This window comes from Asterias rubens, chromosome 11 (genome assembly GCF_902459465.1).
Source record: "Asterias rubens chromosome 11, eAstRub1.3, whole genome shotgun sequence".
Taxonomy (NCBI): Eukaryota; Metazoa; Echinodermata; class Asteroidea; order Forcipulatida; family Asteriidae; genus Asterias; species Asterias rubens.
Window position 1 is genome coordinate 403,978 of NC_047072.1, and position 16,512 is coordinate 420,489.

At 42.1% G+C, this 16,512-nt stretch overlaps 3 protein-coding genes across 3 annotated transcripts in view; 1 reads left to right on the forward strand and 2 right to left on the reverse strand.

Moving 5' to 3' along the window:
- LOC117296412 (tubulin alpha-1A chain-like) overlaps positions 1 to 655 on the reverse strand; it is a 3,250-nt gene extending 2,595 nt beyond the window's left edge. Inside the window, exon 1 of the mRNA XM_033779317.1 lies at positions 540 to 655. Coding sequence (XP_033635208.1) covers positions 540 to 542 — 3 coding nt within the window. The 5' untranslated portion in view covers positions 543 to 655. The remainder of the gene's footprint in view (positions 1 to 539) is intronic.
- A 3,295-nt stretch (positions 656 to 3,950) lies between these two features.
- LOC117297094 (tubulin alpha-1A chain-like) lies at positions 3,951 to 6,363 on the reverse strand. Its single transcript, XM_033780227.1, has 3 exons — positions 6,346 to 6,363; positions 5,458 to 5,680; positions 3,951 to 5,335 (listed from the first exon to the last, which is right to left on the reverse strand). The coding sequence occupies exons 1-3, from the start codon at positions 6,346 to 6,348 to the stop codon at positions 4,206 to 4,208; spliced, it is 1,356 nt and encodes a 451-aa protein (XP_033636118.1). The 5' UTR covers positions 6,349 to 6,363; the 3' UTR covers positions 3,951 to 4,205.
- Positions 6,364 to 10,267: 3,904 nt separating this feature from the next.
- Positions 10,268 to 13,713, forward strand: LOC117297092 (tubulin alpha-1 chain-like). The gene is made up of 3 exons (XM_033780226.1): positions 10,268 to 10,431; positions 11,658 to 11,880; positions 12,015 to 13,713. The coding sequence occupies exons 1-3, from the start codon at positions 10,429 to 10,431 to the stop codon at positions 13,142 to 13,144; spliced, it is 1,356 nt and encodes a 451-aa protein (XP_033636117.1). The 5' UTR covers positions 10,268 to 10,428; the 3' UTR covers positions 13,145 to 13,713.
- Positions 13,714 to 16,512: the final 2,799 nt, after the last annotated feature.

The window sequence follows — 16,512 nt, forward strand, 5'->3', positions numbered from 1 at the left end:
TCCGTAGTATTGAAACCTTTCTCTCAGGAATTTTAACATGCACTCTTGCATCCTTTTGTAAAGTTTCAAATCATACGCATTGTCAAATCATCTCTTAGAGTTTGGGTACATTTTGTTCGACACAAAACACAAACCTCCACAAATTGACATTTAAATTACAAGTTTGTAAGTTAATGATGGTAGACAGGTTCCCTTTAAATAATACTTGTTGCGGTGTTGTAGTTCTTGAGTGAGTAAAACAACTTTTAAAAAAAAACATGTTCTTGCCGATATACGAAAACCATGCGAAAACTAGATACAACGGACTTACGCGACTCTCTTAAAAACATTGCTTTGTGATTTTCACTTGTTTTTTTTTTATCTCAACAACTCAACGACTATTGAAGCTGACACTAGATGTACGGGTTAATCATAATATTGCATACAACTTAATTCAAAGTGAGTATGGATTAATGTCATGGCCAAAAACATGATCCACAAAAGTTATCAAACCCTTTATATTCTATATGAAATATAAAGTACATTATTTTAATATTTACCATGTTGATAAGGTTGTTTCAGCAAGTAGACGAAAACAAAATTGTAGAGAAATGTTCAAATCGTTACTGCCTTGATGAAGCTTCACGTTTGAAGTGGTTGTCTGACAAAGCAAACCTCTGACTTTATATTATTAAACCAGGAATGGTAGCCATGGTGAAAACCTAGACTGGTCGTTGTATAGGCATGGTGATGACTAGTCTTCGTGCAAGACGTTTCTCGTTTTCCTTCCACGCACACCGCAGCCAATTCACCGACAGCGCCCGCACACCGACTCACCGCCCGTGAAAGGGAAACGAGAAACGTCTTGCACCAAGACTAGGTGATGACTACATCCACATCTATTCAACTACTTGTCAAAGCCTGTTCAGCCTCTACACAAGGGTATCTAAACTCATTGAATGAACAACCAAGTCTTGACAAAGGAGTAAGCTCTGAGGCATGTCATACAGAAAGGACAAAATGGGCCTATCAACCATAACAGAGCACAACGGCAACCATGGAGCTGTCACAAACACTTTTGGAACAGCATGAAGCAATAGTTTTTCTACAGAAATCACGCATGGATAAGCACTAGCAAAAACCTCATGATACCAGCACAAAAAGTCATTCCACGTACATGTTTATACTCATAGTACATGTATACATAAATCAGGCGTTGATCGCCCGAGGCATTTTGATAGCAACTATTAGGGGCACAAACTTCACTTAAAGGAACATTTTGCCTTAGATTTGACTATTTTGGCAATACAGACTATTTTTGCTATCAGTTATGAATATAAGTAGGACTTGAAAGTTATGAGTATGGTTGGAAAGCTGTTTTAAAAGTATCAATGATCCAAACAAGATATGCCTCGAAAGTGTGTTTTTGTTGTGTTTCTTTTTTTAACTGCGTAACTTTCATGGTCCGCCATTTTGTAGAACCAAACTTTTGCCCTTTTCGAAACCACGGCTTCGACTCCGAATTCGGCTCAGTCTAGCTTGGCCCCGCGGTTGTTTTTGCAATATTGTGCGTACTTTGCGTATACGCATTCGGGGCTTCAGACGAGAGAACGGAGCCTGAAGCCGAATCCAAAGCCGAAGCCGTGGGTTCGAAAAGGGCCTATGCCTCACAAAAAAGGCACTCCGTGTTCATTCACGAAGTAAAGGGAAAGCCACTAAGTGTCGCCCAACCCTATACTCATGTCGTGCATATTATTCGCATAGAAAGAAGTTCAACAACAATATCCAAGAACAGGGGCTGCCGAAAATTATAACATTTCATCGGATGAAATGTGTGCGCAGCACTTGACTTATTTCTTCTGAATCGTTCGCTGTTTTTTTTCTTCTTCTTCATAACCCCCTCCCCACGCCCTTCTAACATGCGTCTAGCAACCGGCCGTATAATTGGTTTATTAAAAAAACTGCTCATTGCAGCCTACTGGCTGAATTACACAACAGTATAAATATGACACTTTAAAGGGAGTATCGCATCTTCAAATCGATGCTGTACCGTCACAACTAATTAAAAAAGGCCGGCCCTTATTGACTGATAAAAATGTTTACAGCGCTTAGTCACCGGTGACACAAGATCACGTTCATGTTGCCTACATGTAATATGCACAGCCACATCTTTTTGGTGTCTCATGAACAACAGCTTAAAACCACAGATGTAGCAGTATCAGTTATATCAATGCTATACCCATATTCGAATAACACAAGCAGAAAAGTTATATTTCGATTTTTGTCACATCCTCTCAAAACTGTTTTATTGCCAAACCAAAATTGTGGAGGATGCCGAAAATGGCTATCCATTATTCTTTGCATTCACACTTAAAAAAGGAGCTTGTATACCAAGCCCGTTTTATGTGTGAATAACTCAAGCAGACAAATTAAATTTTGATTGATTGATTGATTGATTGATTGATTGATTGATTGATTGATTGATTGATTGATTGATTGATTGATTGGTTGATTGATTTATTGATTGATTAATTGTCACAACCTCTGAAAACTGTTGTATTGCCCCAAACTAAATTGTGGAGGATGCCGAAAAATGGCTATCCATTGCTCTATGCATTCACACATAAAAAGAAGCTAATTTTTTTTCTGAAAGGATAGCAATTTTTTTCCAGTGAGTGGACTCTTTCTTCATGGGTGTCAAACTAACCGAGTCAAGCTCGGTTTTTGCAACCACATCTAGAATAGAACTCAAATTTACACCCGGCGAGCAGAACAGGAAACATCCACAGCTCTTCCTCGTACATACATCGTGTGGGTAGAAACAAACAGTTTGCACTGGTTCGCCATGTGTATAAAGCATTGTGATGGTTGATTTAATCACTCGCTGTGACAATGATGAAAACAAGTGCTTGAATTTGTTGAATACAAGTTCTGCAAAGAGTTACTCAATATTAAAGGCAGTGGACACTATTGGTAATTACTCAAAATAATTATTGGCATAAAACCTTTCTTGCATACGAGTAATGGGGAGAGGCTGATGGTATAAAACATTGTGAGAAACGTCTCCCTCTGAAGTGCCATAGTTTTCGAGAAAGAAGTAATTTTCAACGAATTTGATTTCGAGACCTCAGATTTAGAACTTGAGGTCTCGAAATTAACCATCTAAACGCACACAATTTCGTGTAACAAGGGTGGTTTTTTCTTTCATTATTATCTCGCAAGTTCGGTGACCGATTGAGCTCACATTTTCACAGGTTTGTTATTTTATGCATATGTTGAGATACACCAACTACGAAGGCTAGTCTTTGCCAATTACCAATAGTGTCCACTGCCTTTAAAATGTTGTTTGGTGTGTTTGTAACGAAATGTGTACCCATGATAGTGGCTTTGCACATTATGCTGTGCGCATTGTTGATTCTATTAACTTGTCGATTCTCTTTGCGCATTATTGATTATGTTTGCGCATTGAAGGTTCCCTTTGCGCATTGATGGTTCCCTTTGCGCATTGATGGTTCCCTTTGCGCATTGATGGTTCTCTTTGCGTAATGTTGATTCTCTTTGCGCTTTGATGGTTCTCGTTGCGCATTGTTGATTTGCACAGGAGAAAAGGAAACAAGGTTCCAGCTGTCCTATCCTTGGAAACAGTGTTTTTAATTAGTGCCCATCTCGCTTCATTACAACATAATGGCCAATTATTTTGTCATCGCCTAATTAAAAGTTTCAAGAGTGTCTGGTATTGGATTCATGACAATGGAGTTGGACTCAGACCATTATGACTATAACTACAGTCAACTCTCGTTTTAAAAGTCCTCATATAAAATGGCAAGAAAACATTTTGGCAGCGTTCGACAGTAAAGCATTTTGAGAAACTAATAACTTCGAAAATTTTGCAATCTTTTGGTTTCAAATGCAATTTTCTCGAACATGACTTCACTTCAGAGGGAAATATTGAACAGAAAAAAATATTGTATAAACCAGTAAACTTATTTCAGACTAACAGAATCATAATCAGTAAACTTTTTTCAGACTAACGTTAATTATGTATTCACCCTTAATATCCAATCCTATATTATGATACCTTTGGATATAACAAAACAAAGCTACCTCTCCAATGACTCTTCAATATTCCGATTGCGTAAATTTGTTTTTTCATTGGGAAAATAACTTCTAGAAATGTATGTTTGTTTGGGTTGAGGTTTGCAATGTATGTATTGTTTGGAATGTATCTAGTATTCCTCGCCGTCTTCCTCCCCGTCATCGTCAGCAGAGTCGAGTCCAACCTCCTCGTAGTCCTTCTCCAGGGCAGCCAGATCCTCACGAGCCTCAGAGAACTCACCCTCCTCCATACCCTCTCCTACGTACCAGTGGACGAAGGCACGCTTGGCGTACATCAGATCAAACTTGTGATCCAGACGAGCCCAGGCCTCAGCGATGGCAGTGGTGTTGCTCAGCATGCAGACGGCACGCCGCACCTTGGCCAGATCGCCACCAGGCACCACGGTGGGTGGCTGGTAGTTGATGCCCACCTTGAAGCCAGTTGGACACCAGTCGACGAACTGGATGGTACGCTTGGTCTTGATGGCTGCGATGGCAGCGTTGACATCCTTGGGGACGACATCACCACGGTACAGGAGGCAGCAAGCCATGTACTTGCCGTGACGGGGATCGCACTTCACCATCTGGTTGGCCGGCTCGAAGCAGGCATTGGTGATCTCTGCAACAGACATCTGTTCATGGTAGGCCTTCTCAGCGGAGATGACTGGTGCATAGGTGGCAAGAGGAAAGTGAATACGTGGGTAGGGAACCAGGTTGGTCTGGAACTCTGTCAAGTCGACGTTGAGGGCACCATCAAAGCGAAGTGAGGCAGTGATGGAGGACACGATCTGACCAATGAGACGGTTAAGGTTAGTGTAGGTCGGTCTCTCGATGTCGAGGTTGCGACGGCAGATGTCGTAGATTGCCTCGTTGTCGACCATGAAGGCACAGTCGGAGTGCTCAAGGGTGGTGTGAGTGGTGAGGATGGAGTTGTAAGGCTCTACAACAGCTGTGGAGATCTGTGGGGCAGGGTAGACAGCAAACTCAAGCTTGGACTTCTTGCCGTAGTCGACGGAGAGACGCTCCATCAACAGGGATGTGAAGCCAGAGCCGGTACCACCGCCGAAGCTGTGGAAGATGAGGAAGCCCTGAAGACCGGTGCACTGATCAGACAGCTTGCGGACTCTGTCTAGGACAACATCGATGAGCTCCTTGCCGACGGTGTAGTGACCTCTGGCGTAGTTGTTGGCGGCATCCTCTTTGCCTGTGATCAGCTGCTCAGGGTGGAAGAGCTGGCGGTAGGTTCCGGTACGGACCTCATCTATAAAACAACAAAAAAACAAGACTGTTGTTAATCAAATGTCACTTATTATATTCACAGTTTTGTTAACTGGTTAGACTACAAACCATTACATAAACTCTCATTAACTCATCAATGCTTACCAACAACAGTGGGCTCCAAGTCAACAAAGACACAACGTGGAACATGCTTGCCGGAACCGGTCTCACTGAAGAAGGTGTTGAAGGAGTCGTCTCCACCTCCGATGGTCTTGTCACTGGGCATCTGACCATCAGGCTGGATGCCGTGCTCCAGGCAGTACAACTCCCAGCAGGCATTGCCCATCTGGACTCCGGCCTGACCGACATGGACTGAGATACATTCACGCTGGAAGAAGTAAAGTTGGAAACAACTTGTTTAAATCTCAAAGAGACCAGTTTAAGAACTTTCGTAGATATATCAAGTAACAAACCACAAGAATTACCAGGTTGATTTTAAATACTTTCGGGTTGAACAAAAAACATATATATTTTTTACAGTGGGACTTGAACCGTCCTTCGGATGGGACGTAAAGCCGTTGGTCTCGTGTGTTGTAAAAAAAAAACCCAGCACTCTTATCGAATCGAGAAGGGTCTCGTCCCGGTGTTTCGAGTTTGATTTCGAGAATTAAACGCCACGGCACATTGTAAAACATAACATGGTGCTATGTGAAAGGAGTAGGTGTCATAATACTGGCTGTACGCTTAAGAAACAACGGTGTTAAGTGCCTACAAAATCTTGTGTACTTTTACAGTTTATTTAAATTACACAGGGAGCTTTCGCCCCCATGTTAGCTCTGCCAACCTCATAAATCAAGCCAACTCATCTCTATAAATAATTATCTAAATATGAAATTAAAACAAAGTAATACACATCTTAGGGTTGATGTATTTGTAACTAAACAATACTGTATACTTGCGTTCGTTTCAGCTCTGCCTACGTCATAGACCATTGCCAAATCATAATTATTTCATACTGTCTAAACAAGATTTAAATAATACAAAATATCTTACCATGTTGATTAGGTTGTTTCAGCGATCCGACGAAAACAAAATTGTCGTGAAGAGTCAAAATCGTTACTGCCTTGATAAAGCCTCACGTTTGAAATGGTTTTCTGAACAAAATACGACCTGACTTTATAATCAAGGACGGTTTCCATGGTGAAATAATCGACTGGTAGTGCTGACAGATGTAGCCAATCACAGCGCGGGGAATGAGTAGCCGGTATTTATAATGATTAGGACCAACTTTCGTAAAGCTGTTATGTAGACAATACTGGTTGACAAGTTTCATTGCTTAGCAAAAAATTAGTAGGGCACCAGTCGCAACAATGTAAACTTTATGGAATGTTGGCTGGTAACCTTTTTTGCTCAGCAAGATTTTCCTTGGCTTCAGGTTTTTGTGCACAGGCTCTATGAAATTGGGCACTGGGCCCAATTTCATGACTCTGCTTACCCAAGACTCTGCTCACCCTAAGCAAAGAATCATCGCTGAAACAGGGAATTTCGTGCTTACGTCAAGCGTGTTTCACGGGTTAGCAGGGAATTTTGGCTTCATAGGCTCACTAGGCATTCTATGCTTACAAGGCTAGCGCAGAATTTCAGCGCTTGCCGCGGCGGATAATAGTGATCGTAAGCGCATACCTCAGCGGTAAGCCGAGTCATGAAATTGGGACAAGCCATAACAGAGCGCAACGGCAACCATGGATCATTACAACGTCATGATAACAGACTGGATCATTACAACGTCATGATAACAGACTTGTTGGCAATTTCACCACTCTCCATGAGGTCGCTAATTAAACGTCTATTCAACATCCATCGGTCATGAAAATTGCCGTAAATATTTTTCATTTCGTATCGATCCTAGCTCATTACAACAAAAATATTGTCTGATGTAGTCATTATAGTTGTTTACGTGCAAAGCAAACATAGCTAGAGCAGCCGTCGATTTCACAAAGAGTTAGGACTTGTCTTATCTCGAGTTAGGACGAGTTAACTCGTCCTAACTTAGGATTAATCTTAAGGTCTGCATGCTACAGTGCAGGGTTGGAACTCGTCCTAAGTCCTAAGATTAGTCTTAAGTTAGGAAGAGTTTTGTGAAATCGACAGCAGGGCATCCATAAGCTATCTTGGATGCCAGTCCCGCCCCTTAAAGGCAGTGGATACTATTGGTAATTGTCAAAGACTAGCCTTCCGATTGGCGTATCTCAATATATGCATAAAACAACAAACCTGTGAAAATTTTAGCTCAATCGGTCATCGAACTTGCGAGATAATAGTGAAAGAAAAAAACACCATTGTCACACGAAGTTTTGTGCGTTTATATAGATGGTTGATTTCGAGACCTCAAATTCTAAATCTGAGGTCTCGAAATCAAATTCGTGGAAAATTACTTCTTTCTCGAAAACTATGGCACTTCAGAGGGAGCTGTTTCTCACAATGTTTCATACCATCAACCTCTCCCCATTACTTGTCACCAAAAAGGTTTTATGCTTATAATTATTTTGAGTAATTACCAATAGTGTCCACTGCCTTTAAAGACCTTGGTCCAATTTCATGTCTCTGCTAACTGCCGAATTCTGCGATAGCCTTGAGCAAGTTCGGTGACGACTAGACTTGACTAGACCGACTAGACTATAACAAGAAACCATAAAGCACAGGGAGATTGACTATATCGAACCATGCACTGGAAGACGGTCGACCATTGTTAATTCCAGAGCTACGTCACGGCCGGCTCTGGTCAAGTCCAGTCGCTCACCCGAACTTTCCTTGTTAGCGTAAAATTCCCCGCGAGCCCGTGGAATACGCTTGACGTAAGTTCATAACTCCTGCTTCCATAAGCGCTTATTCTTTGATTACGGTGAGCAGATCCATGATAATCGGACAAGGGCGCCCGTAAACCACCCCAACCCCGCCCCTGTAAAGGCATGTTAAAGCATGACTCGAAATTAACACTCGACGGCAGGGCCAACGAGGCCAGTGATTTTAGCCTGCGGGCCAGTAAACTCGTGACCAAACTCACGACTGCCTCTAGCTATCGGACAATCTCGGTCGTCGAAGACACTGCTCTAGAATTGCAAGGGTCACGGGTTCGAATCCCACCCGAGTAATATGCCTGTGATATTTGTTTTCACATGACTCGGGAAAGTACTGAGTATACAGTGCTAACACACATCGGTGTGGGTAAAAAAAAATGTTTTAATAAACTCATGACCGGTAACGGATGCAAATGTGTCCGCCATGTAATACTGTCCGCTCCGGACACTTTTGTATATGCAATCGTGTCAGGGGCTACGCAGAAACCGTCCGGCAGACATGTACATGACTGTACATACCTACGTAATGCAGCATGAATATTTACGAATCCAATTTATGATTGCAGCGAATACCCAAAGGCCGAAAATTTCCCATGTCATTCATGACATGCACTTAGCTTGTAAAAAATGGCGAATGTGTTCCGTCGATCGAGCAAGGTCGTTTAATTTACTGCAAGGACGGTTTTGCACGGGGGCGGACACAACTGCATAATATGCAAATGTATCCGGGCGGACACAATTGCACAATGCAGCATGCAGCGTCCGGGCGGACACGATTGTATATGCAAAACCGTCCGGCGGACACTACTGCATATGCAATAATGTCCGGATAGTATTGCGTAGAGGACATAATTGCATGCGACACCGGCGGACAAGTTAAAATTGGTCGTGTGTTGTTAACATTTGGTGCGTTCGTTTATCTTCCCTGGGTCGACCCGGTCTGCCCCGGTACGTTCGAATAGCTTTGACGGGGCTTACCCGAGTCAGCCCCCATGCCGTCACCACGAGAGGGCGAGTGTGGTCGTTCGATTAGCTCTTGTCAGGGGCGCACCCGAGTGAGCACTGCGGGGTCGACCCAGGGAAGCTAAACGAACGCACCCATTATAAGCTAACCCTTTCTCGATGAGCAGATTAAAATTCTCATGACACAGGGTTTGTTGTTACTGGGTGTGTTCAATCAGCTTCCCTGGGTCGACCCTTTGGTGCTGTTTCGGGTGAGCTCATGAAAAAAGTTAACCGAACGATCACACTCGCCCCTTTCGTGGTGACGTCATGCACCTCGGGTCACGCTCAAGTGACCCACTCCACAAGCAGGGCACTGGGGGCTGACCCAGGTGAGGCCCTGGAATGACGTCAAAGCTATTCGAACGCACCGGGGGCAGACCGGGGTCGACCCAGGGAAGCTAAACGAACACACCAAATGTTAGGGTAAACCTTTCTCATTGACAATGGTACAACTGGGTCAATGCAGAATTTGATGTAATCGGTCACAATTGTATGACAATTGTATCAATTGAATCTTTGCATTCAACCAAGACATTCCATCCGTGCATTCAAGACATCAACGAAGTTGTCTTCGGATTCGATGGGCCATGCAGATACTGGGTTACGACAACTAGATGCCCTTTTCGAAACCACGGCTTCGGCTTTGTATTCGGCTCAGGTTACGCCATACGTGAGCATGAAATAAGTTGTGGCGAGAAACGACACAGTTTTCCGACGTTCACGTTCGCGTTTTTGCTCGCGTAACGTACAGCGAAACCTCCCTTAATTGTGCGTGCTTTGCGTACGCACTCAGGACTTCAGACGAGAGGACGGAGCCTGAAGACGAATCTAAAGCCGAAGCCGTGGTTTCGAAAAGGGCCCTAAAAATAGCCTCGGGTGATCAAGGCCTTTTTGTATATACACGTCATAATAGCGTTTGTGCTGGTATCAAGTTGTTCTGCATGCCTTGTTAGGCCTTGTATGCTTAATTTCATAAAGAAAAACCCATTGCCTGTTTTGTGCTCTGTTGCGGTTTGCTGTATTACCATTATTCAGTCACCAGTCACCTCGCTGTTCGAGATCTGATTGGCTACAACACCAACCTCCCCACTAGCAACCATGCGGTCCATTTTTCCCACCAAGGTTACATCCTTGGCTGAATATATAAGCCAGGTTCTGTTTGATCCAGACACAGCCATTTCAAACGTGAGGCTTCATCAAGGCAGTAACGATTTGAACCTTTTCTATATACTTGATTTTATTTTCGTCCGTTCCCTGAAACCACCTCATCATCATGGTAAGACACTTGTATAGTTTTGATCTTTTCTAGATTATAAATGAAGATTTTTGCAATGATCATCTATTTTAACAATAATTTTAACATCTACTTGCATGTTTTACTGTATTTTGGTTAGATATTTAGACTCATTTCAGCGCTGTGTATCCAAATTTGATGACGAAAGAGCGCTCTATAAATGTATTTACAATGAATTGTAATCTTATTGTATGTTATTGTATTGTATAACGTGTTAATATAATTATTGTATTGTACTATTTTGTATTGTACATTACCGATGCCAGCAGAGATAGGCCTATAGTAATTAATTAGTTCTTTGTTGGCGGGACAGAAGTATCCCATACTTTTGTTTGGGCACTGGCCTGGTGACCAGTCTTTTTTCTTTGTCTTTTTCTTCCACTCTGTGCTTTTCAACATGTGTTCTTCGCCTTTGATCATTTTGTATGTAAGGGGCGCAATATACATTTTCAATATTATTATTAATATTATTGTATTACATGGTATTGTAATGTATTGTTTTGTATTACCTTGTATTACATTGTATTGTTTTGTGTTATATTGTATTGTGTTGTAGTGTATTGTATTGTACTGTATTGTATTGTATTGCATCGTATTGTATTGTATTGTTTTGTTTTGTTTTGTTTTGTTTTGTTTTGTTTTGTTTTGTTTTGTTGTGTTTTGTTTTGTTTTGTTTTGTTTTGTTTTGTTTTGTATTGTATTGTATTGTATTGTATTGTATTGTATTGTATTGTATTGTATTGTATTGTATTGTATTGTATTGTATTGTATTGTATTGTATTGTATTGTATTGTATTGTATTGTATTGTATTGTATTGTATTGTATTGTATTGTATTGCATTGCATTGTATTTTATTATTATAATGCATTGTAATATGTTTTAATTTATTGCATTGTATTGTATTGTATTGTATTGTATTGTATTTGTATTGTATGGTGTTGTGTTGTGCTGTATTGTATTGTATATTTATTCATTCATTTGTCATTCATCATTTTGACTAGAGATTAGTTTGTAGAGCACATGTACTTCAATCGGGGGGTCGCTGGTTCAAATCCTGCTGTAGTCACAGTTTCTTAACAACTTATCCTGCCTGTTTCCTTTATGGATTACTTGATAAATAATTATCAAAAGGATACAATATATTTTCCCTCAAACCATTTTGGTATGCTAATGAACAAGTTGTTTCTGACGTTACTCTCTCTTCCAGCGTGAATGTATCTCTATCCATGTCGGCCAGGCCGGAGTCCAGATGGGCAATGCCTGCTGGGAGTTGTACTGTCTTGAGCACGGCATCCAGCCTGATGGTCAGATGCCAAGTGACAAGACCATCGGAGGTGGAGACGACTCCTTCAACACCTTTTTCAGTGAGACCGGTTCCGGCAAGCATGTCCCACGTGCCGTCTTTGTTGACTTGGAGCCAACTGTCGTTGGTAAGCATGATTATCACAAGTTGGTGATAACCTGTTTAATATAAACCAAACCACAAACCCTGTCCTTTTCATACACTTGTTTTAATTATAGTGACATTTGAGTAACAACAATCTTCTTTGTTGTAATTTTACAGATGAGGTCCGAACTGGAACATACCGCCAGCTCTTCCACCCTGAGCAGCTGATCACAGGCAAAGAGGATGCCGCTAACAACTACGCCAGAGGTCACTACACCGTCGGAAAAGAGCTCATTGATCAGGTCCTAGACAGACTTCGAAAGCTGGCTGACCAGTGCACCGGTCTTCAGGGTTTCCTCATCTTCCACAGCTTCGGTGGTGGTACCGGCTCTGGCTTCACATCCCTGTTGATGGAGCGTCTCTCCGTCGACTACGGCAAGAAGTCCAAGCTTGAGTTTGCCATCTACCCTGCCCCACAGATCTCTACAGCTGTAGTAGAGCCTTACAACTCTATCCTCACCACTCACACCACCCTTGAGCACTCCGACTGTGCCTTCATGGTCGACAACGAGGCCATCTACGACATCTGCCGTCGCAACCTCGACATCGAGAGACCGACCTACACCAACCTTAACCGTCTCATTGGTCAGATCGTGTCCTCCATCACTGCCTCACTTCGCTTTGATGGTGCCCTCAACGTCGACTTGACAGAGTTCCAGACCAACTTGGTGCCCTACCCACGTATTCACTTTCCTCTTGCTACCTACGCCCCAGTCATCTCTGCCGAGAAGGCCTACCATGAGCAGTTGACCGTTGCAGAGATCACCAATGCCTGCTTCGAGCCCGCAAACCAGATGGTGAAGTGCGATCCCCGTCACGGCAAGTACATGGCTTGCTGCCTTCTCTTCCGCGGTGATGTCGTCCCCAAGGATGTCAACGCTGCCATCGCAACCATCAAGACCAAGCGAACCATCCAGTTCGTCGACTGGTGTCCAACTGGCTTCAAGGTGGGCATCAACTACCAGCCTCCTACCACGGTGCCAGGTGGCGATCTGGCCAAGGTGCAGCGTGCCGTCTGCATGCTGAGCAACACCACTGCCATCGCTGAGGCCTGGGCTCGTCTGGATCACAAGTTTGATCTGATGTACGCCAAGCGTGCCTTCGTTCACTGGTACGTAGGAGAGGGTATGGAGGAGGGTGAGTTCTCTGAGGCTCGTGAGGATCTGGCTGCCCTGGAGAAGGACTACGAAGAGGTCGGACTCGACTCTGCTGACGGTGAGGAAGAAGACGAAGGCGAGGAATATTAGACACCTCCCAAACCTTGCAGAACTTCAACCCAACAAAATCTTTTCTCAATGAAAACTCGACTGTACTCAAAGAAGAGTTCTTTTTTACAACTTTGTTCGGAGATCTTTCTTTTCCTAATGGTATAAACAGATGAGTAGAAATTCACTCCAAAGCTTGTTTATGCCTGCAACCGTGGACATCCTATTGTCCCACTCTTTTTTGAAACATCTTCCATTGGTTTTGTACACGTTTTCCAAGAGCTGTGGAACTTTTCCGACCCTTGGACTCTATCGTCCTCTTTTGTTATTGGTCCTTGGTTTTAATGTGTTTGAAACAATCTTGCAACATCACATTGGTTTTCGCCACCAAAAATACATTTCAAAATTGTGTGGTTCTTGTTTACACGTGTCAATGGGTCTTGACCGAGCCCAATTTTCCACACGGTCCTAGTGACATGCGAATGAACCCACACCTAAGTATAACTACAATGTCACAAATAGAGAAGTTTCATTGAAGTTAAAGGGAAGGTACACGTTTGGTAATTGTCACAGACCAGTCTTCTCACTTGGTGTATCCCATCATAACCATACAATTTGAAGCATGTTAAAATTTGGGCTCAATTGGTCATCGAAGTTGCGAGGAAATGATGAAAGAAATAACAATATTGTTGGACGAATTTGGGTGCTTTCAGATAAGAATGTAGAAGTCTTTTATTATTTTAGTAAGCATTTACCTCTTTCTCAAAAACTAAGTTACTTCAGAAGAAGTCATTTCTCACAATGTTTTATACTACCAACAGCTCTCCGATTCTCGTTACCAAGTCAGTCAGTTTTTAAGTTAATATTTGTTTTGAGTAACTACAGAACGTGTACATTCCCTGTAAACAGCAGATTCAGCAGAACTGGCCTACCCAGATGTTGTAGTCATTTTGAAAAAGTAGGAAATTTGTCCTTCTTCCCGCGACCCTTGACTTCTCGCCAAAGGTTGTTGTACAACTTGCCTCACCAGCATTGCTACCATGTTCAACTTTTTAACAATAAAGTTCACAACATCTGTGATGTCCTTTCGAGGTCACCATACCTTTGGCTTCAACATGTCTATATGCAATTATAATTAATTAACAAGTTTAAGTTTCACTTAGTTTAAAGGAACACGTTGCCTTGGATCGGTCGAGTTGGCTCCATTGGAAGCGTTTAAAACAGTTTGTTATCAAATTGATATGATTAGAAAGTTATTTTAAAAGCAGAATATAACTTATAATAATCCAAACCAATATGCCTCGAAATTGCGTGGTTTTTCTTTTACTTTCCGAACTAACACGGTCGGCCATTTTATGGAGTTAAAAACCTCAGTTCGTCGAGTTCTGTGAAAAGAAATCACAGGCATATTACACTAGGCATATATATAACCTTCAACGTGTTATTTCAAAATCATTGATATGTGAAAATATTTTTTTCTTCAAAATCGTCGATCTGTAACCAAATCACAGAGAAGGAAAATTCTCCACACCCAAATCAGCCACGAGCAGCAGGCGCCATGTCTGGTTTTAATGTATAGCGATTAACAAGGCCCAATTTAATAAAAGCTGTTAAGCAGAAAACACTGTAAGCAATGTTTGAAGCCTTGCATGGTGTGGATAAATAGGAAGAAACTAAGAGAAAACAGTAAACTTGCGGGTACAACCATGTGTGAATCTATTTTGTGTGGTGTTGGCTCCAACAAAGAGCCGGTTTGGTCTCGATATTTCGAACAGTATAGTCTGCTCGTCTTCAGGAGAAAATACTGCTTGACAAATTTATGCTAAGCATAAGTTGAGTCGAGCACCAGGCACAACAATGCAAACTTAATGCAATCAGGGGTCGATTTCACAAAGAGTTAGGACTAGTCCTAACTTAGGACTAGTCCTAGGAGATATACAAATTGCATGGTTAGTCCTAATTTAGGACGAGTAACTGATCCTAACTCGAGATAAGACTGGTCCTAACTCTTTGTGAAATCCACCCCTGGGCTGGTAACCTGGTTCTGCTAAGTAATACTATTCTGTGTTTAGCGAGTTGTTGTGCTTACAGGCTTTATGAAACTGGCTTGATGCAAACCAACCATTTTCTCGAGAGAATATAAAATCATACGGGACTTGCTTATCGCTAAATGTGACCGATTTATTTTATTCTATTTTACCGATGATGCATACTGAGATAATCACGTTAATTAAGTTGTCAAAATAAAGTAGTTTTGAGGCAACAAAACGGTTTTTTTTTTTTGCATCGGGTATGAAGAATAGTAATTTTGGTTTTACCCAAATACAACGGTGTGTGTTAGTAAACACTGTATATACACAGTGGGTACGTTCGATTAGCTTCCCCGGGTCGACCCCGGTCTGCCCCGGTACGTTCGAAAAGCTTTGACGTCGTTCCAGGGGCTCACCCGGGTCAGACCCCAGTGCCCTGCTTGTGGAGTGGGTCACTTGGGGCTGGCCTGAGGTTCATGACGTCACCACGAGGGGGCGAGTGTGATCGTTCGATTAGCTTTTGTTTTATCAGGGGCTCATCCGAATGAGCAACGCGGGATCGACCCAAGGAAGCTAATCGAACGCACCCAGTATACTTTCCCTAGCTCTGTGAACTGCAAAGGTCGTGGGTTCGATACCCACCCGAGTTTTGTGTCTGTGTTGAAATGTGGAATTAGCTGTTGTAAACTTCATACTACGGAAGCGTTTTGCCGCTACATGAATACACTAATCTCTATCATACCGTGTACGTACACTATAACTTATCGTGTACGTACAAACCCACTGTGGGCCTATGTTGGGACAGCAAGCTATACGAATACTATACTAAAACAAAATTCTACACAAATAAACGTTATCGAAGGCTACAACAAAATATCAGAACAACTAAACCCACCTCTAAAGAAACGTAGATCAAATTGGAAAGTGTTTACAAAATAAAATATTTGTTTCTTTGTTGAATGACCTTCATCGCATGCTCGAAACGTCAGATGGTTGTCGGCTTAGGGCGTCATGAATAAACAACCGTGAAAAAATAATCCCTATAGATTTGTATATGAAGGTCATTGTTACAATAATGGAAGCATATTTTAGGTCGTGTGAACCGCACAAGCGGGACAAAGCAACATGACAAAAAACTTACAGGTGCTACAGGTACGATTTTTTGCCGATTTGACCCGAAAATTTAGATTTAAAGGAATTTATACTGTTGGTAATTACTCCAAACATAAATGGCAATAAAACTTACTTGATAAAAACACCGCTTCTGTTGATGATGTTTAAAGACACTGGACACTATTGGTAATTGTCAAAGACCAGTCTTCTCACTAGGTGTATCTCAACATATGCATGCAATAACAAACCTGTGAAAATTTGCGAGAA